Source organism: Styela clava, chromosome 10 (genome assembly GCF_964204865.1).
Source record: "Styela clava chromosome 10, kaStyClav1.hap1.2, whole genome shotgun sequence".
Lineage (NCBI taxonomy): Eukaryota > Metazoa > Chordata > Ascidiacea > Stolidobranchia > Styelidae > Styela > Styela clava.
This window is the reverse complement of record NC_135259.1, coordinates 19,832,007-19,857,081: the sequence shown is the minus strand read 5'-3', so window position 1 is coordinate 19,857,081 and position 25,075 is coordinate 19,832,007. Positions and strand designations below refer to the sequence as shown.

At 35.9% G+C, this 25,075-nt stretch overlaps 3 protein-coding genes across 3 annotated transcripts; all 3 read left to right on the top strand.

The window, feature by feature from the left end:
• Nucleotides 1-5,152: 5,152 nt before the first annotated feature.
• Nucleotides 5,153-7,961, top strand: LOC144428044 (uncharacterized). Its single transcript, XM_078116694.1, has 5 exons — nt 5,153-5,300; nt 5,677-5,777; nt 6,713-6,794; nt 7,587-7,703; nt 7,939-7,961. Exons 1-5 carry the CDS (start codon nt 5,168-5,170, stop codon nt 7,959-7,961), a joined length of 456 nt encoding a protein of 151 aa, XP_077972820.1. The 5' UTR covers nt 5,153-5,167.
• A 67-nt stretch (nt 7,962-8,028) lies between these two features.
• Nucleotides 8,029-12,534, top strand: LOC120337186 (microfibril-associated glycoprotein 4-like). Its single transcript, XM_039404904.2, has 6 exons — nt 8,029-8,144; nt 8,636-8,752; nt 8,848-8,993; nt 9,125-9,221; nt 10,614-10,710; nt 11,109-12,534. The coding sequence occupies exons 1-6, from the start codon at nt 8,033-8,035 to the stop codon at nt 11,419-11,421; spliced, it is 882 nt and encodes a 293-aa protein (XP_039260838.2). The 5' UTR covers nt 8,029-8,032; the 3' UTR covers nt 11,422-12,534.
• A 1,480-nt stretch (nt 12,535-14,014) lies between these two features.
• Nucleotides 14,015-18,629, top strand: LOC120337185 (microfibril-associated glycoprotein 4-like). The gene is made up of 7 exons (XM_078116693.1): nt 14,015-14,126; nt 14,201-14,301; nt 14,681-14,813; nt 15,739-15,884; nt 17,244-17,340; nt 17,830-17,926; nt 18,314-18,629. Exons 1-7 carry the CDS (start codon nt 14,015-14,017, stop codon nt 18,627-18,629), a joined length of 1,002 nt encoding a protein of 333 aa, XP_077972819.1.
• Nucleotides 18,630-25,075: the final 6,446 nt, after the last annotated feature.

Sequence of the window (25,075 nt, the reverse complement as noted above, 5' to 3'; positions counted from 1 at the left end):
GTTGTGTTATTTCGCGTTCTTCGAAAACTTGGATATTTTTGGACTCCAAAAGCATCAAATTAATGATTTAATAATGTGATGATTGGTGTCACCTATGTCTAATTTTTTAGACATTTTAACATTCACCAAGTATGGAGCTCTGCTGAAAATATATAGAAAGCACTGTTTGAGATATGGGCTGACATAACTTCGCTCGATACCTGTGCAACAGAAACTTCTTCACTTAGCGAAGACTACCCTCAATCTGTTTTTCATAATTGTATTTACTGCTATAGTCATAACTCTCTAAGCTAAGTTGTTGTTGCGTTGGATCACACTTTCTATTATATTTTCGGCTACCTTTTTCTTATGAAATTCCCCATTGAAACAAAGAACTATGAATAATATAACTGGAATATTGCATTGGTTATTGTTGTTTTCTTTGTATCAAGTTATGCATTGACCAACGAAAGCTTATCATGAATCATTCTGTGATATAACAATATGATATTATTGTCGTCACATAGTATAGATAAACAATATTAAAATAATTAACCTTCTGGTGAAATTGAATACTTACTATTGAGTCTGTATTATCATGCCTGATATTTTGTACAAACCTTCGCTAGTATAATCACACATTTATATTACTTCCAGATCGGAAGTTGTTGACTGAGTCATCAGTTCAATGATTCATATGATTATTTGTTCGATGTAGCATTTCTGCTATTTATTATTGGACACGAAATGATCCTATGAATCTTTTTTCTATTCATGCATTACTATTGTTGCTATACGAGTATATTTTGGATTTTGGTATTTTTTTTCTTATAGTTATGAGAATATTGCATTTTTCTTTATCTACTGAACCAATTGCTTTGAAATTTTAAGATTGCATTTTTTGCGAGAATGCTATTACTTTTTCGCGCGCATATATTTGGGCATAGCTTTCTTGTTCTCATTATAAAGTGTTTTTATGAATAACAGGCAGCAATGCAAAGATTTCTCGAATTATTATGAATTTACTTTTTCATTCTCCTGAATTTATTATTATTTTTTTTGTCTTACCAAAATCTCCCTCACAACATTCACGTCAGTCTAATTCAGTGGTTCTCAAACTTTTTAAGCCACGTCCCATTTTTAGAATTTTTCCAAGTCTCGCGCCCCACCTCAAACATAACTAGCTAACAATAAGCTACAAATATTACATAGTAAGGCCGAGGTATGTTTTATTCAAAAAATGCGGGGATGATATGTAAATATCCAAAATAAAAAAATGTAAATATCCAAAATAAGGAGGGCAAGATAAAATCTAACAAATATTTTTATTTTTAATTAGCTTCACGTCCCCTCAAAAATTGTCTACGCCCACCTTGTGGGGAGCACCACCGTTTGAGAATCGCTACGGGTCACTCTAAATAGAGTCACTCCAATCCTAATAAAATTGATAGATAATTTTATTGTTTGAAATCATTCTTTGAGGGTGGTGTGGTGAGCTCTGTCACAGCCCATGTTGTTGTCACTTAATTGTGAATGAGCGTTGTATAGAAATATCTGAAAAAGCTCGCTTAGTCATGCTTCGAAGTTAAATCCTATTCGACGTTTTAGTCTTCCTGTGCTTGCAAAGCTTTCCAACGGTTAACAATGTTTAACTATAACGACTCGTTTTAACGGATGACTGATATAAGGTATGTCTACATTGCTGAGTTAATGTCTCGCTGATCAAATTTCCATCTACTCGTCGAAGTTACCAATGTGAACCAAAAAAAAGACAGCGTGATAGTTATCATAAAAGACAAGTGTTTCAATATCCATCTACGAAATGCTATTAATGTAAAACACGTCTTCATATAATTTCCGATTGCTGCATATATGGTAGGCAAGCAGCGGATACCAAATTTCCAACTACTCGTCTGAGTCATCGATGTAAATCAAAAAATGTTAGCGTAGTTATTATCAAATTGTGTGTTCATCTATCGAGGAGATGCTATCAATATAAAGCGAGTTTTTCTGTGATTTCTAATTGCTGCTTAAATAGCATATGATAGCACTGGTAGCTAGTAGATCTTATCGGTTGTGTGATTTTAGCATTAACCTAACCCTAATCCAAACGACGACACGGTGAATTCTGTAAGAATGTATTGATGAGAGTGACTCTCGAAGAGGTTCTCGAACTGCGCCCCCTTTTTATAATTTGTCAAGTCTCGCGCCCACCTCAAAAATAACTAGCTAACAATAATAAGCTACAATTGCCTACAAATAACATATAGTAAGGCGAATTGGCGCCAATTTATACTTTCCTCGCTAAACCAATGTACCCAATAAAATTTCCATTCACCAATGCAAACCAGTAGGGGTAGCGTTATCATGCAAACCTTCTATCTATGAAACGCAATACATGTAAACGCGCACCTTAATTTCTAGGGTTGGAAGTAACGTCACGAGAATTAACTTATGGGTGCCGCTTTGGTACGCGATCTCATTCATTAACTTTACCCTAGCCCAGCGATGACACGCTCAGAGTTAGGACACGAATTCTATGAGAATGCCTTTATGCGATTGAGATGACGTTAACAAGCGAGCTCAAGTATGAAGTAGTTTTACAACACTGAGATCGCATACCGAAGTAGCACCAACTTATAGTTTCCTCGCTAAAGCAGCGCCCCTAATGAAATTTCCATCCACCGATGCAAACCAGTAGGGGAAGCGTTATTATGCAAACCCTCTATATTTGAGACACTATATATGTAGAGCGCGCCTTAATTTATACCAATGGCAAATAACCGCAAGAATTAATTCATGGATGCCACCTTGGAATGCGATCTCAGCGTTAATGTAATCTCAGTAATTTTAGTAATAACCGAAATCGCACAGAACAAATAAAGGATATGATGCGTTATGAATCAATATGGGGGTTTTTGACATCAGGTTGAGTATTTCTAATTCGATACCTTAGGATTTGATAGTTGTGCCATGGATACATCGCATTTATTGAAAATAGAAATAAAAAATTTTCTAGTAATAATTCCACAGATAAAAAATGTTGTGACTGATCGTAAAACACCCTGTGAAATAACCTTATCTACCAAGCAATGAAACTAGGGAAAACGGGGATTTTTCTTGTAAAGGAAAAGATAAAATTAATTTTGCGACTGGCATTGTGGCCACCTCTACCTCCCGGTCAAGAACCGCTGGTCTAGTATATTCTGAAGTACTCAATTTACCTCCAAGCAGTGCCGTATCAACGTAAAATGGCGGCCATGGCAAAGTTGAAAAATGCGGCTCCCTTGATAGTTGGTTGACGATTAATGACTGTTATTGATATGCTATACCAGTACGTTATTATTTAAGTCAAAATGCATGTTTCAGTTGTCTCCAATTTGAAATTATTTTATTGAAACATATTACGATTAAAACTTCTCGCCGTTTTTGCGTCCCTGTCTAAACAGCCATGGCTGCCACATCCTATTTACGCCACTGCCTCCACGTAATTCAAACATTTTTATAGTGAGCCGCAGTGAGTTCAGTTGCTATGCATTTGAAATATAAATACGGATTTTAAGTTGCGCATTATTATGTTCTGGGATAACTCTGTTCTTATAGTTAAAATAAAGTTTACTGTAAATAATATATCGTCTGTTCGATACTCTAAAAAACAATGATAATTATAAATTCTTTGAATGCCGAAAATTTGAAATATCGGTATCGGGCTATTTTGAAGGTATCGAACCGGTAAAAAAGTTGTATCGATACATCTTTAGTAGCAATCATGATCGCGGTCAGAGGACTTGAATATTCAATCAAACACTTTGTCAGGGCTACTCACTTATATTTACCAAAGATCATTATACAAAATTTAAAATTACTGGGGTCCAGTCTTTCCAGAATTTTTATTTTAACATCCTTAAACGCGAACTTCCTTCGCTAATTAAGATAGCGCTATTCGCATTGTTTATTATGGCTAGGGTTACCATATTTTTGTGACCTCAACGCGGGACGCCTCCAAAGACCATCTTTTAAACTTTGAATTTACCGATTTTACATTAGGGGCCTACATTTAAAATCATCCCGGCTGTCTTAGTTGTCCATATTGTCATCGAGAGTTTGTGCGCTGTCTGTCTAAATATCGGTTTCAGTTCGAAAATTATAAAGGAACTTACGTTAACGTTAAGCACCCCTTTGACGTACGGGGCTTACACGTAAAAAATTGTAGCAATCAAAACAACGAAACAATCAAACCATGCATCCACCTTCAGTAAGTAGGCTGCCGGTACGTTAAACAGCAACAACAGTTTCGAAAAATTGCTAATTGGTAATGTTCGTGTATTATTTTGACTGGCTGAGCGCCAAAGCGGGACTTCTGGCTGACCGGTCAGGAAGCCGGGACAAGACGTCGAAAAGTGGGACTGCCCCGCTTAAATCGGGACGTATGGTAACCCAAATTATGGCGTACCGTTCGTTCCATATATATTCAGGTGCAAATATGAAGAAACTATAAAATAATCTTTAAAAATATATAAGTCAGTTAATTAAAGAAAACCTCCACATATCCAAAGTGGGGCCAATGATCCAAAATAAAGAATTAGGTAGAGTCCGAATCGAATACTCGAAAAGTCCGGAGTCGGACCGCCAGTCGATAAGACCTGTTTTATGTATCATGCGATAAATATATGCGTAGAAATAGACAAGCCCATTATCCCACATTCTAATGATTCAACATTTTGGATGATTGTGCATATATTAGGAATCCTATCAAAACATGCATACTTAATTTATTCTATGTTCATTCTATTTAATTGACCACACAGTGAGTAATTCCAAAAAACATATAAAATATTGATGACGCAGATTCTGTGACACCCACAAATCCCTCATTAATAACCTAATAATCATGTAGTCATATATTTTGGCAACAATGATATCGACAACTCTTGTGCTTGTTCGTTAGTATTTGAGATGCAGGAATACATTATGGTCCCAAACAGACGAGTAACAGATATCACCCACAACATGCTAACTTATTTGTTTATTAAATGCTTATAAGACATTTTATGTTCTATAAGGTGATTACACCACTCTAATGCATTTACTCATGACTAAAGAATATCAAACCGCAGTTATACCTGTATAAAAAAAGATATCGAACATTTGGAACGAGTCGTTTGGAAAAACCGACCGACCTGTCAAGATGTCTACTGCTGAAACAGAATTCTACTGTGACATTCCGGATGATTCAAATCCGGATAAAAACAACACTTTACCAGCATATGACAATGTTTATGAAATGACATGTGTTCAAGTTCAACCAAAGAAACGCAAAGGTATTTCAGGAGTTAGGTATAAGCTGTCATTCGTTCACATTATGAAAGCATAGCGCTAATATTTGAAATTTCCATTATAATTTGTATGGGTATTTGACTTCCTGCGTCTGTCAGGTTTTATTCCTTCACTAGGCAAAGACGCCATATAGAGTAAGGGTATATTTACTTTTATTTTAGGTTTTACGTAGTCGCGATTACGACATCTTTCAATGCTTCAATAAATGCATACAGCTGCCTTGCATCATTTTTTTACAAAATTCTCGATGAGATGAACATTACGTACCGTTACTTTGTGAAAAATGAAAACTTTCAGTGAAATTTGTAGGAATATTTGATATTATACTTACAATATCCTATGCATTTCATATCTTTTCAGAGAACAAAAACACAAAGATCAGAAATGAAGTGGTGACTTTAATAATACTTTTGGCAATGATTGTCGCACTCGCCACTTTTAATATTTTTATGATCAGACAGGTAAGTGGAATACAGCTAATATTTAATGAAACAGTAATAAGTTTTGCATTTTAATTGTTCCATCTTCAACAGAGGGGTGCAATAAACGGTTCGCGGGACACTGTCCGGCCCGCGAAACCTGTTTCCATGGCCCGAAAGAGGCTTTGTATCCCATTATTTCCTAATGCTTTTTCTTATTTTTTAACATCATCGACGTTTGGTCACGTGACCACAATGGGATGGAAACTCGTCTGAATAGACTCGTTAAGGTGATATTTTTGATCGGTGCCGTAAGACAATTCGCTTATTGCATTGTGTGATACACGGGTGATTCACAATACGTGACTTGGTATGAGCATTTCAGGGATTGGTAGATTATCTGTTACAAGAACTAAATTCAAAAATACAGATAATCTACCAATCCCTGAAATTAAGGCAGAGAAGGCCGACCGATCCTTTCAAAACCTGCTCACCAGCTCCGCGAGGCAAGTGATATGACTGAGTGACCAAGAAGGGATTTTGTTCAACGGTGATCGTGCGTACGATTTCGAGAGAATGTACGTGATCGTGCGTATGATTTCGAGAGAATGTACGTGACCGTGCGTATGATTTCGGGAGAATGTACGTGACCGTGCGTAAGATTTCGAGAGAACTTACGTGCCCAGGCGTTAGATTTTGAGAGATGTACGTAACCGTGCTTCAAGCGTTTACGAGATATTTCATGAATCGCACATACAATGAATGAGTCGCTATTGCCTTTTTAGAGACACTGTTACGTGCTCGTATACCTTACTTTCTATGAAGTTTAGCGAATGCCCAACGGTCCCACTTAGCCGAATATATCGGACTAGACCACACTGTATTGTGGGGGGGGGGGGTACCTTCGGCACAAAAAGAAATATTTTTGAAAAGTGAAAAACTTAATAAACTCACAAAAACAGTCCCATTTTGAACAGATGCAGAACGAAATAAAGGGAATGAAGCAGACTCCTCAGGATAATTTTTCCATTGAGCAATTTTATGACCAGAAAACAAGAGGTAAACCAAGTCTATCACTTTGTCTATCAATTTTACTTTGCGATGGTTCATAAATCTTGAAAAAACATTATTTTGAATACCTAATAGATTTGTCTTGAGGTATATAACAACTAAATTTGGATGATCATACAGCTATCTTCAGGAAAATTCGCAGCATAATGTTACCTTGGAATACATCTCCAAAATTTCATGTAAACTTGCTTGTATGTAGGCCTACTGTTTAAATTAAACTTTGGCAGATATACATGGAGTCAGTTACATCTACAAGTACAACAGTAGCGAGTCATCCATAAATACAACCGAACCGTGTTATATTAGTATAGACACACAGGTCGCCCCCGTTTGGTTCATACTAGAAATGTACCGAACCGCTTTTATCGCCGAGACCAATATTTAAAAAAAGCCGATATTTGTGATACTATGTAATTATTATCTTAAGTGTGCAGGACAGACGGATTAAAACAATAGACTGTGAGCAATATTCATAGTGCACATTGTTTCAGATGGAAAAAGAGATATATCAGATAATAGGAAATTGATGGAGGCAAATACCGCGAACATGATCCCTCCGCGCAAAAACTAATTGCAACATCCGTATTCTAACCTATTTTTTGAAACATTCTGAATCAGATTGAAAAGCTAAACATATCCGAAATATCGGTCTACCTTGAGCCGATTCCAATACATCGGTACATCTGTTTGGCGGTACATTCATGCAATCTCATGAGTAAAGTTTTTGCATGTCTTTGACACGAATTGTTTAGAAATTCATAATTTCGAATAATCTAACAGATTTCGATTTCTTGTACACACAACTGACTGAACATAAATCCCAAATCAACAACACCATCGAAAGCATTTTGTATCTGAATCTTTCCCAGAAGCAACTTTCACGTTCAGTAATGCAAGGTAACGGAATATATTATATTTCAATATTTAAACACCAAAATCTTGCAAGATTTGAATCAGATATAATAAGTAGAGTAAATACTGTTGATATTTTATTTATTGTATTAAATCGCGTGGGAATTCTGAAATATGGCTATTTGGGAGGGAGGTTCCAAAATTTAGTGGGTGGTTAATATTTTGCTATTAGCGATAACACTATCTGTAACACATATAAAATGAGTTATGTATTTGACAGACCATCCTATGAAATACATATAAATACTGTAATGAAATTACTGCTATCTAATACAACGTATTGACGTATATTTGCGTTTTTTACAGGGTCTGACATGTATTCAAAACTGGCGGGGCAATTCAATAAATCTCTTGAAGATGTTTCACGAACACTTGGAAATTCCATGAATCATTCTGTTCAGCAAATTGCAACGTTGGTGAAACACGGTAATTTTCATTCCTGGTATTATTGGATCTTGGGATCGTTTTGCTAATATTTTATTGTTATTATTGGACGCAAAGTAGACATATGGATAGTTTTGTTATTATGTTGTTGGTATTTTTCTTCTTATCGTTATGAAAAAATTGCTTTTCTCCTCAACAACAGGACAAATTGCTTTGGAATTTTCAGTGGTTCAAGATTGTATTTTTCGTGGGAATACGCTTTCATGATGGCTGTCTTCCGCGTTGACTGATGGTACCGGTAGTCTGCTCTGACAGATTACATACCGTATGGCGTTTTGGACTTCGTGTCCATATATTTGAGCTTCGCTCTCGCAGTTGTACCGCAATGCAGAAAGATTATAGTAAAAAAATTAACTGGTGAAATTATTTCAAATTGTTCTTATTCATATGAATTGCTCGTATTCCAACGAATTAGAAATAACAAAAACCAAATTCAATCAGCAATATGATGAAATATTGCAATCATTTTGCAGACTTAGAGGCAGTTCGCTCACAGCTCAACGAACAGCAAATACGATTAAATCAATCTATTATAGATGTGTCAAGTCTGAATCGTTCCCATCAACAATTGAAGATACCAACGCTACTAGGTACGTTAAGGATTGATCCTCAATATTTTTGTAATATCAATTTGAGCTGTACGTTATTTGAGCGTCTTTACAGTACTGTATATAAATTCTGGCAGGTTTTCCGGAGGATTGCACAACTGTAAATCGTAATTATGCAAAAAGTCAAAACACCAGCGGTGGAGTCTTTGATATATATCCGGAATCAAGAAACAAACCGGTTAAAGTTTACTGCGATCTTTTAACGGATGGAGGCGGATGGACAGTATGTCACATTTATCCAAGTACTTAGAATCATACTTAAGAAAAGTTCAAAATCAAACAATTTAATAAAAGTAACTAGGTAATTTATGGATTCTATTTTTTGGATAAGCCTCTATGATCAATATTTCTAAGATATTCCAAAGACGAATGGACGGAACAGAAGACTTTTACAGAGAATGGAACGACTATGCCAATGGATTCGGAAAAAATAATAAAGAAATGTGGTTGGGTGGGTAAAGCGCTTTTCGCTTCGAGAAAAGACTAGAATTTTCCAAATTTAACTATTTTTTGGAGCTTCGACCATTGAGGAACAAATTTAGGTTTCCCGAAGTACGCGCCCGCAAGTACTTCTAGTGCGTGTAGCATATTGATTTTTGCACTCAATATTCTTAACCACCTGACTACGTCGTCCGAAAATTACGTCACTTCGACGTCACAGAGCTTGCCAAAGTATAGATACGATCGTCCGAATTAGCATCTGTGCTGTACTATAATTAACTCACTAACGCCAGCGATCTCTCTACTATCCGTATCGTTATGACGAGAAAACGAGAGAAATAGCTCGCTCGATTTTGGATCAACGTCTGTGCGTTTTAGTCAGACGACCATCCGTAAACTTTGAAGGGCCTTATTACGTCACTGTGACGTAATTTTCAGATGACGTAGCCGCGTGAGGGTTAGGATCCTCAAATTGTAATAATTCATTAATATAATGGTGTGGGTATGCAGCAAAATTCGATGGATGTTTCGTTCATTTCCATGCAATCCAGTTGTTATTCTTGTCATCAGCTGTGTAGAATGCTTTATTGAGATTTCTTATCTTGCCCACGAAAATGCTCGAGGTTCACACAAAAGTTCAAATAACCGGGTGGGGGGATAGGGGTCCTTCTCTCATCTTCCTAAAGGGAAAGGACAATAAATTAAATTTGGAAAATGTCATTTTCATGACAAAATATGAGAAGGTACAAGACGTTTTACTAAGCGCGAAAAAAACTCTCAAATATTTACGATTTCAGTGAATTCCAACTTCTCGATTTACTAACACGTTAAATGATAAAAATGAAGTTTGGCAAATGGGCCCCCTGGTGCCCCGTTTGCAGTCTGTACTGGCTGCTCTTTTGCTTGTTATATAAATGAAACTTTAAGGCAGAGAGTTCAGAGATATTAGGGTCCGAATGCGTATAAATGGTAATAATTAAACACCTGAATTTCATCATAAACTTTCATGCTTTATAATAGTTTGCGATTTCTGTGGGTAAATAACAGAAAAATTACAACCGCTTGAGTTCGTGTATGCAAGCAATGCAATGCAAGAGAAATTCATATGCTCTGCACTCAGTGGCGTATCTACGTAAAATGACGCCCATGGCAAAGTTTGAAAATAAAGCGCCCCCTTGATCGATGACTGGAAATTTTCAACGGCTGTTGTTGAATTGAGATACTTGTACGTTATTATGTTGGTCAAAATACGAGTTCCAGTTATTTCCGATTTAAAATTATTTTATTATATTTTACGATTAAAACTTTTCGCCTTTTTTGCGCCCCTGTGCATGCGGCGCCCATGACACGAGCCATGGCTGCCACACCCTAGATACGCCACTGTCTACATCTCCATATTCAGGCCTAGAAACAATCTATCAACTGACTAAAAATGGAAGTTACGAGCTGAGAGTTGATTTGGAAGATTTCAATGGAACCACTGCTTATGCAAAATATGGGTAAGTAGCAAGATATAATTAACCATTTTTAATATACGAAGATTATTCTCATTGATGAGTATATACATATGTCATTAATCAATGACTATGGTATTTGTAGTTTATTTATGCTGTGACAATATTTACTGACCGGTAGGGTGGTTCACTTAACCGCTGGTCGATTTCCTCCACCATCAATTCCATGCTTCCGAAGACAAATAACTGGCTAATTAATCCCATCACCAACATGGATTGGTACCCGGACGGAAGGCCGTGGTTCGCATATGGTTGAGCCGTATTATCGGCTTTCCTTTTTCATAGGGATAAATATCCAAATTCTAAATCCTATCCTATCATCAATATGGTCGTGTAACTTGTCAGCAATGTCATTTTGTTTAAGATTTATCATTATGATTCAGGTATTTCTCTATCGCATCTGCAAGCGAAAACTATACATTACTAGTTGGAGAATACTCTGGAACAGCCGGAGATTCATTGACGTATCATAACAATATGCAGTTTAGTACGAAAGATTCTGACAATGACAAATATTCCCGTAGCTGTGCAATCGGTTGGAGTGGTGCTTGGTGGTACAATAAGTGTTTTCTCTCCAATCTGAATGGGGTATATTACCAGGACGGGCGGTATAATGAGACATCCGTTACTTGGATTAAATGGAGGAGCTATCATTCGCTAAAGTTCACAGAGATGAAGTTTCGAAAAAAAACGTAGTTTCCCGATTAACTGAAATACAAAGGCTTCATTGAAAGATTGCAATTTGCTATGTCATTGCAATATTTTTATGGAATACCTGACATTTATTCTGTTGTGTTATCTTACGAAGAACCTTGAAATCTTGAAAAAGGAACTAATCTTTCATTGGCATCTTAGGGTTTGTTGTTCCCATACTTGCTGAAGAACGTCCATAAGAGTTCCAATGAAAAATGCTCTGTAACGATCGTATTGCCTGACCTTTACTTTGTTCAAACAAACGGAACTTCTGATTAAACGCAGTCTATTGCCACAATTGCAGTTCTATTGGACACGAAATGGACCTATGGATTGTTTTACTATGGACCTTTTCCCGACCTTTGACTCCCGAAAAATTCTGCCTATACTTTACCACTGCAAAATTTTCGGGGTTTATTTTAAGAGTAGTTTTGCGAGTTGGCGCCTGTAAAATGGGGTATGTGTTTCAAACCATCATTGTGATTTATCGCATACAACAATCTGTTTTTTAAAAGTACCGGTAAAGAGTTTTAGCCCTGTCTATCACAGCTATTTCTACACTAATTTTTTATGACTGCAATTAAATTAAAAATCCTAAGAAGACTGAGTGATCATTGAATTATCTGTTTATATTCAAATTTCCGAAACAAAACTGAAAACTAACGAATAGAATGGAGTCCAAAAACGAGGTAATGTTTACAACCAAGCTTGAAAATCTGTCTGAGTGAGAAAAGTGTCTGGGCGGATTGGAAAAGGGAGTATTGGTATTTGCGTCTTGCTGATTGGTCAATGTCATGAAGTAAACGAGGAAGTCGATGCTCGGGGAAAGGTCCATTATGTTGTTGTTTTGAAAGAAAGGTTATCTCTTTGACTACTCGATGAATTGCTTTTGAATTTTCAGTGGCTAAAGATTTTTGTCAGGCTAATACTTTTATTTATTTCAAATAATTCTGTCGGCTCTATAGGATTCGTTTTTCATTTCGAAGTTTTGTTTGGCATCAATAAAATTAAAAATAGCGCACGGTGCCGTGATCATATCTCGGTGATTTGGTGGTCAGACTACGGACACTTTAAAACAAGGGTGGGCAACATACGGCCCGCAACGAGATTTTGACCGGCCCGCTGACTGTACATCAGTACATTATGATATTACATTATCACACTTTTAGTACATTATGATAAATTCATTATGTATTTTTAGGTCTTTATTTTTTGTAAAGTTTAAACTTTACTTTAAACGCGATTCATAATATTCTTTTCTTGCATTTGCAAATAAATATCTGATCAAGATATTGAATACTATTCATGTTATATTCCGGCCCGCCGAGGACTTCATTTTCCCACATCTGGCCCGCCTATTAGAGAACTTGCCCACCCCTGCTTCATTTAAAACATTCGTTATCAAACTTTTGGTGTTATAGAGACTGTGAAGAAGTTGACTATTATTTACGGAGCTCCCGAATAAATTTATAAAAATATATCCATATTGTTACTTACCAAATAATGTTCCATTGTTGTAATGTTCCGGAGTCGTAATCCATTTCTCTTTGGATAGGGCGCCTTCTGGGTATATCTAAGTCGTCGCCATCTGTTACTGTTTGATTTATCTTTTACTGTTAGACTGGGATCACAGGTGTCGCTGCTCGTAACCAGTAATGGTGTCTCGCGCCTCCCTTCATCCTGAAAACCCATTTTATTTATTTTTTTGCATTGTTTATTTATAAAGTGTGTTTTAGTTTGGGATAAAAATAAACTACTGATAACCACCTTCTTCCCTCACCCGCCAGACCTGTCGTATGCACTACCGTGTCGTTTTTATGTATTCCTGTGATCGTTGGTGACGTATCACGACTGTAAATTCGTACATATTTGTAACGAGATCACAGATTATTGGCGCTAGATGTATTGTTGAAGAGACTCCAAGTAATCTTTTCATCACGTAATAGAATTTGGGAGCGAACAATTATTGAGAATAAGAATAAATAGCTTTGGATGGCCCGAGGATTGTGGGCTACAGGGCTGCTTAACATTAAGGAATAGATGTGGATACGGATCCTAAATCCCCATTCGAATACTTCATTGATTAGCTGATTTCTGTGCTTAAGGAATGTTTAGAATATTAAAACTTTCAAATTTGAGCACGTGAAATTAGCATTTGAATGGCTCTTCCTAAAGAAACGCATCAAAATTTTAGACGATTCCCGAAAAAAATCTGAAAACATTGATATAACTATTTTATTTGGTTGGTTCAGAAAAGATCATGAACCACTGGTTAGTTGTGTACTGATATTCGAATGTTTCCACATAGTCAGGGTTCAATTACAAAAAAAAATATTTAGGTACGGAATGACGCGGTTTGAAATACTATGGTGAAATACTATAAAACGATCTGAACCATGGATTCCAAGTAGCCTTTCGATGTCGTGGCACCCACGATCAAAGTATACAATGTGCTAGATATCTCATCGCATGTTGTTTTCATGACCCCCCAAAAAATAATATTAATCATGTTTTGATATTCGTCAAGTGGACCTTCTATACGTATTTCCATAAAGTATGCCACGCAATCACATTTTGCAATCAGTAAGTTACCAAGATGTCAGTCGCACAGACAGAATTTCGTAGAAATCTCCCGCAAGTAAGGACAGTGGTATCGGATACGAATCTCTATGAAATCCCCATCTCGCCGCAGTCAGTAAAGAGTGAAGGTATGTTTTACTAAATATATAGTTTGACCACGATCTATATTGCGCACAACGAGTAAATTCTGTTATTATTTCAGGTAATAAAGACACAACAGCAAGAAGAGGACTCATTGCTCTGGCAATATTTTCATCAATAGTTGTTGGGCTTGTTGTTTTCGGCCTTGTGATCATCATACAGGTCAGAAAAATGTATCCGTGGTCATTCTATATACCGGAAAGTGCAAATGTATTTGCATAATCAACAATACCGTCTGTTTTATTAATATGGTTACAATTTTGTTGAAACTATACATATTCCCAATGCAGAATAAATCACAAATAGTAACAGCAAAACATTCATACCATTTGAAAAGGGTGAGAAGGAAATGCTGTTTATCTTTTTATTTCGAATATACTAATATTTACCCGAACTCCCATATCTAACCCAAATATTCCATTAATATATTTAACGTTTCACTGTTCTCAGAATCATTCGGATTTTTGTCGTTGAGAACCAAAATTATCCGATTTCTCCAATCTACATGTAAACACTGAAAACGAATAATTTATATTAACAGCTTCAGAGTGAGATGAGAAGTTTGAAAGGGCAATTCGAACATCAAAGAAACCAGTCGTTGAGACAAATGGAATCTCTTGACAAAATGTCACGTTTGAATCATTCCGTAGAACTTCTGTTGTCTACCGTGCGAGGTAATGCGAAAAGTATCAATAGACCATGTTTTGTACGTATTTGCCTAGATTTTGAATAACAGATTGAACATGATTTGAACAATGGAATTGAGTCACAAAATTTACAACCGCTTTTAAATGACATCTTTAATAATGCATTTCGATATGTTAATTACAGCTCTAATTTTTATTTAAACTTTGTGCATTGAGCTCGCGTCAAGTAAAACCTCATTTGCGGCGACGTTATGTGCCTTTATTTTAGTAAAAACACTCCTCTTTTCCAAGCGTTGGCCACGAGACAGCAGTGACGAACCGCAGAGCTGACTTAGCACCGTGCGATCCATTTTTTTTCAGCTGGGTCCGGAGTACCAACTTAGGCGGACTTGGTTGTTCTTTGACGATAGCACCAGGTCTGCTCACGCTACAAGTAATAAAATTTATCAAATTTAACAATTCATCATTCAATGAGTAAAAAAGGTGACCGAGGTAAACGTATTTCCTAACCCACAACAACGTTAAACCACAGTGTCTTGGGTGTTTTCAAGTAATATATGTCACGAAAGAATATAATTCGAAGCGACATTATAAAACCAAACACGAAACAAGATACCGAAAATACCACAGTATTTCTGGGAAGCAATTTCAAAATAACTAATAGCTTTATATATCTTTCTTAAAAAACAGATTAGAACGGTAAACTCTCATTCTTAAATATATGTAATGTGAGTAAAGTCGCGATGTTTTGATCACTTTTCGGTTTTCTCCGACTGCGGCCCTCGAGACATCCTCAAAAGTTTTTGCGGACCGCCAATTTCTCAACCTTTGACCACTCTGGTACTATATAGGATGTAAAGTAGTGTCCAAATCTCATTTCACGCCGATAATCTGGGTGTAATTCTTGACTGAATATTCTACTATAACAGTATGAACTTGCAATGTTTTATAGCTTTCCCGAAGGATTGCACATCTGTAAACCGCCACTTTGCGAAAAGTCAAAACACCGCCGGTGGAGTATTTTATATATATCCCGAATCCGAAGACAAATCTGTCGAAGTTTACTGCGATCTTGTAACTGATGGAGGTGGATGGGTTGTGAGTAGCATTTTCCGACTGCTTCTTTTTAAGATAAATAAATATTAAGAAAGTGCACTAGCTGGACAAGCGTATCGAAATTTTTCAGTAAATATGATTTTTCGGGACGAGCAGTCGCGAGGAAATTTCCTCAACAATAGGGAATGAGTAATTAGGTTAGGTGAGTAAATCTTGTTGGGCCTGGGCATAAAAATGTTGCCCACTCAGACTGGCGGGCCATGTAAGTGTGACGCAAAAGGGTACATTTTATAAGCAATATTTTCATTGTCACAAAAGCAAAAGGGAAAACAATAAATATCGTGCCAAAACTGAATTTAATCGCAATCTCAACAAATTCCTTTAGCTAATTCTGACTGAAACATCAAAATTTGGTTTCAGTTTGGTTGTGGCAGCATCAGACGGTTCAGATTGAATTACTCAGCAGGTCGGATTAGGCCCGTAACTTTCGGCGGGCCGTAGTTTGCTCATGTCAGCTCTAGAGTGTCTCTCCCGTTGTAAAAAGATGGTTTAATTTTGAAACAACCAACGCGTATTCTATTGTATAAGACAAGGTCTATAAATGAAACTACTATTCCTGATCACCTTAATAATAAATGAAGCACAACCGGTGTTAGCAAAACGATGTAATTTGCCGACGTTTCGAATTTCTATACAGAAAACGTCGGCAAATTAATTCGTTTTGCTAACACCGGTTGTGCTTCATTTATTATCAACATGACTTTACCTGGTGGCAATCATGCACTATCCCTGAGCACCGTTGTTCACAAATTCATCGCTATGCAGGAATACATATATAAAGTTATATTTATACTATATTATACATCTTGGAACTTTTTTGGCAAACCCGATGCTTTTAATTCTCAATATTGACTAAGAATGTCACGTAATTCTAGTTTTTAAATTAAAAATCGAATGTGGCGGAGATAATAACATGTTATCTTCTTGGGTCATGAAAACATTATATGATGACATATTGATCACACTGTGTTCTTTGATGGTGGGTGTTGCGACATCGAAAGGGTAATTGAAATTCATGGTTCATATTGTTTAATAGTTATTAATTAAATCAAACCGCGTCCTTGCGTGCGTCGTTACATTTTTTGCTAGTATTCATACATGGTTATGCAAAATAAAGGTCACCAGAACCATGAAATTTTTGAAATTAATGCCCGGAAACTGCGTCCAAAATGATGAATGAATTGAAAGAAAGGTAATAAAAGGGTATGGTATTTCGCGGTAGATAATCCAAGTCCATCTTCAAAAAAATATGATATTTGGAAAGTGTCCGTCCCTGACTATAAATAGTAATATATTTGCTTGATTAATGAGAGTCAACTTTGTATTTATTATATTCCTAAGGTCTTTCAAAGAAGAATGGATGGGAAAAAAGACTTTTACAGAGGATGGAACGACTATGTCAATGGATTCGGCGAAATGGATAAAGAAATGTGGTTAGGTGGGTGTAGTGCATTCGACATAAAAAAAAATCAAATGTTCAAATTAGATATATGCAACTGGTGGCTAATAAATCCTTTAGCGCGGCGACAAGTTACTCATTGTATTACAATAACGGTATTCCTGCAGTATGCGAACCGAGATGGTGGGCATGACTAGAACGTAGTATGTGTACCAGGTTAGGCCATAATTTTGGGTGCAAATACTACGGGAGTCACTTGGCACTTGGTATCACAATAAAAGTGGAACATAATATCTTGAAATTTTAACTTGGTGCTCTGTTTGCAAACTTCACTGTGCTACTACACTATAAATCAGGGTCCAAATGCCTATAAGTTAATATTAAGTTAACACCTCAAATTCATCGTAAATGTTTTTTATTTTTCGAGCATCACAACAATTCTCGATTTATATTTACGACTTGCTTGACTGCGTGTATACAATGCAACCGGGAATTCATATATCACATGTTTTACATCTTCATATTCAGGCTTGGAAACAATCCGTCAACTGACTAAAAACAGAAGTTACGAACTAAGAGTTGATTTGGAAGATTTTAATGGGAACACTTCTTATGCTAAATATGGGTAATTATTAAAATACAGTTTACCATTATTAACTTTAATACTAAAGAATAAATTCTTGGTTAATGAACCCGCATCGACTAGTATTAATAATTCGATCATTCTGCTAATTCTCCCGCATATATGCTGCAGTAATATCCACTGACCGGAAACCAAGTTTTCTCAACCGTCACATGCCATACAATACAGCAGTTTAGTAAGTTGGGCAAAGTAAGTTGAATCAGTATATAATTTTACGGATATTGTGTGTGATGTTCCTACCTAAAAGATACATTTGTTCAAATATCTTAGAATCTAAGATTTAGATTATCAATTTGAACGACGCGCGAGATATGTTGGTTCACTTAACCTGCCAGAAATATCATTGAATCAAGCTTCTTTTGTTTTCAGGACGTTCTCAATCTCATATGCAAGCGATCGATATCGGTTAATACTTGGAGAATATTCTGGAAGGGCCGGTGATTCATTGGCATATCATAACAATATGCAGTTTAGTACAAAAGATTCTGACAATGATCAAGCGTCCGGCAGTTGCGCGATCACTTGGAGTGGGGCTTGGTGGTACAAGCATTGTCATCAATCGAATTTGAATGGAATATATTATCAAAACGGGCGAGATGGTGCACAATTCGTTAATTGGCATTCCTGGAAATTTAATTACCTGTCTCTGAAGTTCAGTGAGATGAAGTTTTGGAAAAGAGCATAATTTCTCAATACCATTGCTGTATAGTGTATACAAACCACATTTTATTTTTGTAACGTCATTGCAATATTTTATATAACAAAAATCCATTGTGTTATTTGCGTTTTTCAAAAACTTCGACCTTTTTTCATCCAAAAGCATTATAATGATAATTTAATAATCTAATTTTTTAGTTTTATAATATTTCTAACTACTGTACGCTAAAAGTGAAGCTTTGCTGAAAATATATAAAATGCACTGTCTGAGATATTTGCTGACATGCCTTCGCTCGATACCTGAGCAACACAAACTTCTTCACTTAGCGAAGACTACCTTTATTCCGTTTTACATTGAAATTCCGTTTTACACCGTTGCATTGGATCACACTTTCCATTTTTTTTTCTGCTACCTTTTTTATTATAAAATAAATTCCACATTGAGACAAACAGTCACGAATAATATACTTAAATTGATGATTGTTTTCTTTGTATCAAGTTATGCATTGGCCAACGAAAACTTACAATAAATCATTCTGTGATATAACAATATGATATTATCGCCGTCACATAGTTTGGATGAACAATATTCAAATATTTGACCATCTGATAAATTTAAATACTCGCTATTGAGTGTGTAATATCCTGCCTGCCATTTTGTATAAACCTTTGCTGTTATACCCACACATTTATATTATTTCCAGATCGGAAGTTGTTGACTGAGTTAAGAGTTCAATGTATAATATTACTATTTACGTGATATAGCATATTTTCTATTTTTACTGGACACGAAATGAAACTATGGATCGTTTTTCTATTGTTGCTTATTTGCTATATGTTTTTGTTCTTGTTGGCATTTTTTTTTATCCTTATGCACAAATATCCTTTCTCATATTCTACTGGATCAATTGCTTTGATATTTTTAGTGTATAAAGATTGTATTATTTGCTAGAAGTCTATTACTTTCCATGCCCATATATTTGAGCAAAGCCCTCTTGTTCTCATAATGAAATGTTTTTATGAATGACAGGCGGCGATGCGAAGATTTCTCAAATTGTTATGAATTTACATTTTTCTTTCTCTTAAATTTATTAATATTTTTATTCTTTGTGACTAAATCTCCATCACAATTTTCACTTCAGTTTGAATGAAATTGATCGAGAATTGTATTGTTCATTGTTTGAAGGTGGTGAACTCTGTCACACCTTATGTTACTGTTTACTGTGTTTCGTGGTAGTTTAGATACAATATTGTAATATAAAGCATCTAACAAGTCTATGGCGAGCAACGCAATTGTTGAGTAAATGTAAGAATAGCTGGAGGTTAAGAGAGTGCATGCCTCCCGCTATGGATACACGTAATTCAAATATCTATTTGAATAACTAACTCAATACAAAGTTGACATCATTTTGCTTAAGGTGACGATTGTTCATTGGCGAAAATTAATGTGGCCCGCACGCTACAGGAAATATTTATATTTGACAGAGTCAGTAGTACATAAAATTTGCCACTGCTTTAAAATCCTATAGCGCAACTGATTGGTATTTAAAGTCTGACATGTGAATGACTTGTGATATCAACACTCTCAATATAAGATGTATTAGCTTTCAGATGTCCAAAGTTGTGATTTTTGCCTCGTCAAAGTTTCCCATTCCCAGCCGCACATTTTTTCTCTATTTTTCTCCCAACAAGGCCCCTGTTGCTAACGTTATTGTGACACAACAAAGGTTATTTCGACATGGTGTATCAGTATTTAAGGCTACATCACAATGATCGTGGTGGTTCCAAGTTTGTTTGGAAACTCATCTGAGGAGTCCTTTATGGATGCTCCTGAAGTATGCGTACCAAAATGGCGGACACCGGAACGTGGAATTTTATGTCGATTTTCCGTATTCTAGTTCTATTACGATTTCGGAGACTATCCAAATGACTCCCGAAGCATTTGTACCTAAAATTACGGCCTGACTAACCCTAACCTGGTACACATACTTCAGGAGTATCCTTTTATAAACTATGATGTCAATCAAAAACGAGACACGTTTGGATAACTATGAGTAGTTGTTCTCTTGTGGCAATTTACGTTGTTATAACCAGTTGCGCATCTATGGGGGTTGGTGGTTGATACCTAGGGAAAAGCCATAGCGGCAGCTGCCCGGGCAGTGGATACATGTGTGTTTGTTGCTTAGTTTGATGATTCAATAATACAAACATTTTACTTTTACTTGGCTATTAATTTATCCATTGTCATGCATAGCACATCTATAATTTGTTTATTTCCCGAATTAATTTGAAGTTATGTGTAAAAACTCCATTATCAGAAACTCGCCCTGGGCAGCAGGCACACTACGGGAGTGTCCAAATTATTTTATACTGTACAGTGTACACTGTAAAGTGAGTAAATTAATACGCCTTGTAGGCATTTTCAATATCAATAAATTGGCGTTGCTATCCGCTAGTAAGGTAATGCTCGTTGAACAAATTCAATCCGAGCTCGGATTAACTTACATTCCACACGCTGTATGAGTATCCTAGATAGGGTTTAATCACAAAATATCAATGAATTGGTAATATTTTGATATTTCAAAATGAGATTTCATGTCTCAGATTTCAGAAAGCGTATGGGTACCAAAGTACATTTTGACTTGTTGTTAGTTGGTTGGATACAGAGGGTTATATTGCCGGTCGTTAAAAGATGAGCCGTAATAGTAACAGCTTAAACCTGACCAATCCCACAAGCTTGTCATTCACTTTAACGAGACAAATCCAACGTACCATCGCAGTACAATAATAGTACAATACGATAATCAAACAGTGAATAATGAGTAGCTTATATAGTAAATTAGCGTGCACGAAAATTTCCTAATCAAGTGTTCAACTGAGATAAATTATATGAAAATTGATTCGTCATTGTGATATGGTTTGACGCTATTTAATTTAATTATATATGTCCAGTAAAAAACAAGTTACGACTCCGTTCAATTTTAAAAACAGTAAATTATTGATAAAATATAAGATTATCCCTAAAAGCGGGCAAAATCGGTATTGTTCGCTTTAAATTGGCCATGTACGTATTAAAAATAAGCCTGGTAACAATAGCAATCGTGGCCAACAGAATTGACTATTCAAACAATTCATGTTTACAGAAATGACTGGCTGAAAATGAGATTGTGCAGCTTCGTGAGTTTATCATCGTATATTCTACCGACGCATCATATATGATGATCTCCTTGTTGATTAGAAACCCCATCAAAACTACGCATACTGATAATACTTAATGTTAACGTTTAATAAACCACACGTTGCGCGACTTATTCCAAAGAAAAACTTAAACCCTTCATGACACAGCCTTTGTCGACACGAACAAATCTGTAGACGACGACTCGATAACAATGTAGTCATAAGTGCTGAAGGCATTAATAATATTCTAAAATCAGTAATGTTATGCATTCACGTACATATAGTGGATAATAGGCAATTGAATATATAAACGTCTGTGTTGATCGTCTAAAGACGTCATTGCCGTCACTCGTTTTGTATTCAAAGGTTGTAAATCTTGTTATATTTGATCATAAGGTTACACTACGCGAATGCATCATCTAATCATTACAGGACTAAGTCATAATAAACCACCTATGCCTTGCATAAAAATCGCTGTTGAACACTTGGGAAGAGTCGTTTGATAGAACGGATTGATTTGTCAAGATGTCTGTAGCCGAGACGAGATTTTACTGTGAAATTCCAAATAATCCAAATAAAAGTAACGCTTTGCCAGCCAATGACAATATTTATGAAACGACGCGCATTCAACCACAAAAGCACAAAGGTATTTCGATCTTTAGTTTATACGTTAGCTATGAAGTGCCATTCATTTTCGCCATCCGTTACTATTTTACTTCGACGAAATATATTATTTCAAGTTTCGCATGACGTGACTTACCTTTATTATCATGATTCATGATTCACAATTATCATGAATCATTCAATTTGCTGAACCCTTATTGATTACAGAATCGCTGAACTTTCAGTTTTCGGTTGATGTTTTTATTAACAAGTAAATTCTGTTATCATTCCAGATACTAAAGGCACAACAGTAAGAAGAGGACTAGTTGCTCTGTCAATATTTTTATCAATGGTTGTTGGGCTTGTTGTTTTCTGTCTTGTGATCATCACACAGGTTAGTGAAATTCTTCTGAAGTTATTTTATGTTCTATCAATATTATACCGGAAAGTGCGAATGTATATGCATAATAAACAAGCGAATTTTGTCAAAACAATAAGAATTCACAATGCAAAATGAAGTACAAAATGTGATAGCAAAACCTCATAAACGACAAAGCTATTTAGTCAAACACCCATACGCCCAACTCAATTAATGAAACTTCAAATCAAATTCCCTTCTGTCCGAATGTGGTTGAAGATTGTCTATACATGAAGAATTTTAAGCACCAATTGATGCGAACTTTTGAGGAGCTTTTCAAATACATTTTTGAAAAAAAAAGTAACCTAAAAATGGTTCGTTTGAACTGACTAAACCAGATTTAATGTCTAAAATAGCATAGAAGGGTATGCTGTTCTGCACGGCGTGAACCGCAAATAATGGTCTCAAAGTCAATGGGCGCAATCCTATTTTAGGTAGCGAGTTTATTGTTTCAATGCTCGTATATTATTACAATGAACTGACTTTCGGTGGTTTAAAAGCCAAAACTACCAATGTCTCTGATTCTTGGAAGTACACGTGAACACTAAAATAATTCCATTATATCAACAGCTCCAGAGTGAGATGAAAATTATGAAAGAGCAATTGGCACACCAAGGAGACCAGTCATTTGCTAGGTTAAAATGGCTAGAGGAAAATGGTAATTTTACTGTTCTATAAATGGTTGACTTATCGAACACGAAGATTAAGAAACGCATTTGAAAAATGGTCTCTGTATAAGTGAAAAAGATTATATGAAAGATGTAAAAATTATAGATGTGGGCCCAAAAATAAATCTCATTGCGATGTTATCAAGGATGTAATCGTGAATGTACTGGATGGGTTTCAATTTTCACGCGGACGCAGCTTTCCCACACTTTTTTAAACATGTGTTTCATGTGTATGTTTAAATCGTTTTGTTGTAGCGATTGCTATCTTAGTAACAACAGCACGTTGCCTTATTTTCTAATTTTCTATGATTTCATGAAAATCCTAATATATATAGTCCAAATACATGTATATGTTATCAATCGTATATATGTTCCATTCTACATCTGAAGATATCACAATTAGATTGACGTTCTGCGCCAATCTGCATGCATTGCAGGGTAATGAATGACATATAATCATAACATGTGATTTTTGCAGCCTCAGACTTGATTTATTTCAAACTTAATGAACAGCAGATTCGAATAAATCAATCAGTTGAAGATATTTCAAGTTCTCACCAGCAATTCATGAAATCGGTTATACAAGAACGTAGGTTGAGTATTTTTTTCAATTTCAATCATAAGATACGGGGCTATATTGCATAATATGGGCCGCAGGTTTGTTACGGTGACAAACGCTTTGTCAAAATTTCTAAACGATATTCTGAACGTCTTTACATACTGCATACATACTATTTTACAGTTTTCCCGAGAGATTGCACAAGTGTAAATCGAAAATATGCAAAAATTCAGAACACCACCGGAGGAGTCTTTGATATTTATCCGGTCTCAAGGAACCAACCTGTCGAAGTTTACTGCAATATTGTAACAGATGGAGGCGGATGGATTGTATGTTATAACTTCCAACTACTTCTTAATATAATGGCCTTCATTGATAATGGATTTTACGTAACCTATATGGCAATACTCTTTTTGAATATAATTTCAAAGCGCGTTACCTGGTAGTGTAGTTTTTAAATAAAAAGGTTCAATATTCCGGATTAGTTATTTATTGAAAACGGCAACCTGACAAAAAAATTTCGCTAGTGTTTCGTGATTGTAATCTTATAATGCAAATTGAAAATTGCATATCCGCAAAATCGTTAGGCCTAGCAAAAACAGAAGAAGAAAAAATGACGAGATTACAATGTAGATTCTACATGAAAGTCTACAATGTAGACTCAACATCAAGGTCGTCCAACCGTTTTGACCAAAGGGCCACATATAGTTTACTAATAATTGCGCGGGCCACTTATGTTCATGTTTTGGTACACTGACTACCGGTTAATGAAAAAACAATTAATACCCACACACCAAACTTACACAATTATTCTACCAATAAAACTGTTGTTTCCCAACCATTTGTTGGGGCGCCATAGTTAGTTATTACACAAAGACAAGCCAACCGCTTGATAATTTTCATCACAGCTTCCAACAAATCAATGCCTCTAGTTCTAGTAGTACCCTTAATAGGGACAATAGCTGAGAACTCTTCGGTAATTTCAAAATCATCATTAACTCACCGTAAAAAGATTGCAAACTGCGCTGTAACCTTGATGTCAGTGCTTT

Excerpts from the sequence above, each read along its gene's own strand:
- LOC120337185 (XM_078116693.1), top strand. The coding sequence starts at position 14,015 with ATGTCAGTCGCACAGACAGAATTTCGTAGAAATCTCCCGCAAGTAAGG. Across the intron at positions 14,302-14,680 it reads GCCTTGTGATCATCATACAG|CTTCAGAGTGAGATGAGAAG; the intron begins GTCAGAAAAATG and ends TTATATTAACAG. Across the intron at positions 15,885-17,243 it reads CTGATGGAGGTGGATGGGTT|GTCTTTCAAAGAAGAATGGA; the intron begins GTGAGTAGCATT and ends TATATTCCTAAG.
- LOC120337186 (XM_039404904.2), top strand. The coding sequence starts at position 8,033 with ATGTATTCAAAACTGGCGGGGCAATTCAATAAATCTCTTGAAGATGTT. Across the intron at positions 8,753-8,847 it reads GAAGATACCAACGCTACTAG|GTTTTCCGGAGGATTGCACA; the intron begins GTACGTTAAGGA and ends AAATTCTGGCAG. Across the intron at positions 10,711-11,108 it reads ACTGCTTATGCAAAATATGG|GTATTTCTCTATCGCATCTG; the intron begins GTAAGTAGCAAG and ends ATTATGATTCAG.
- LOC144428044 (XM_078116694.1), top strand. The coding sequence starts at position 5,168 with ATGTCTACTGCTGAAACAGAATTCTACTGTGACATTCCGGATGATTCA. Across the intron at positions 5,778-6,712 it reads ATATTTTTATGATCAGACAG|ATGCAGAACGAAATAAAGGG; the intron begins GTAAGTGGAATA and ends CATTTTGAACAG. Across the intron at positions 6,795-7,586 it reads TTATGACCAGAAAACAAGAG|ATTTCGATTTCTTGTACACA; the intron begins GTAAACCAAGTC and ends ATAATCTAACAG.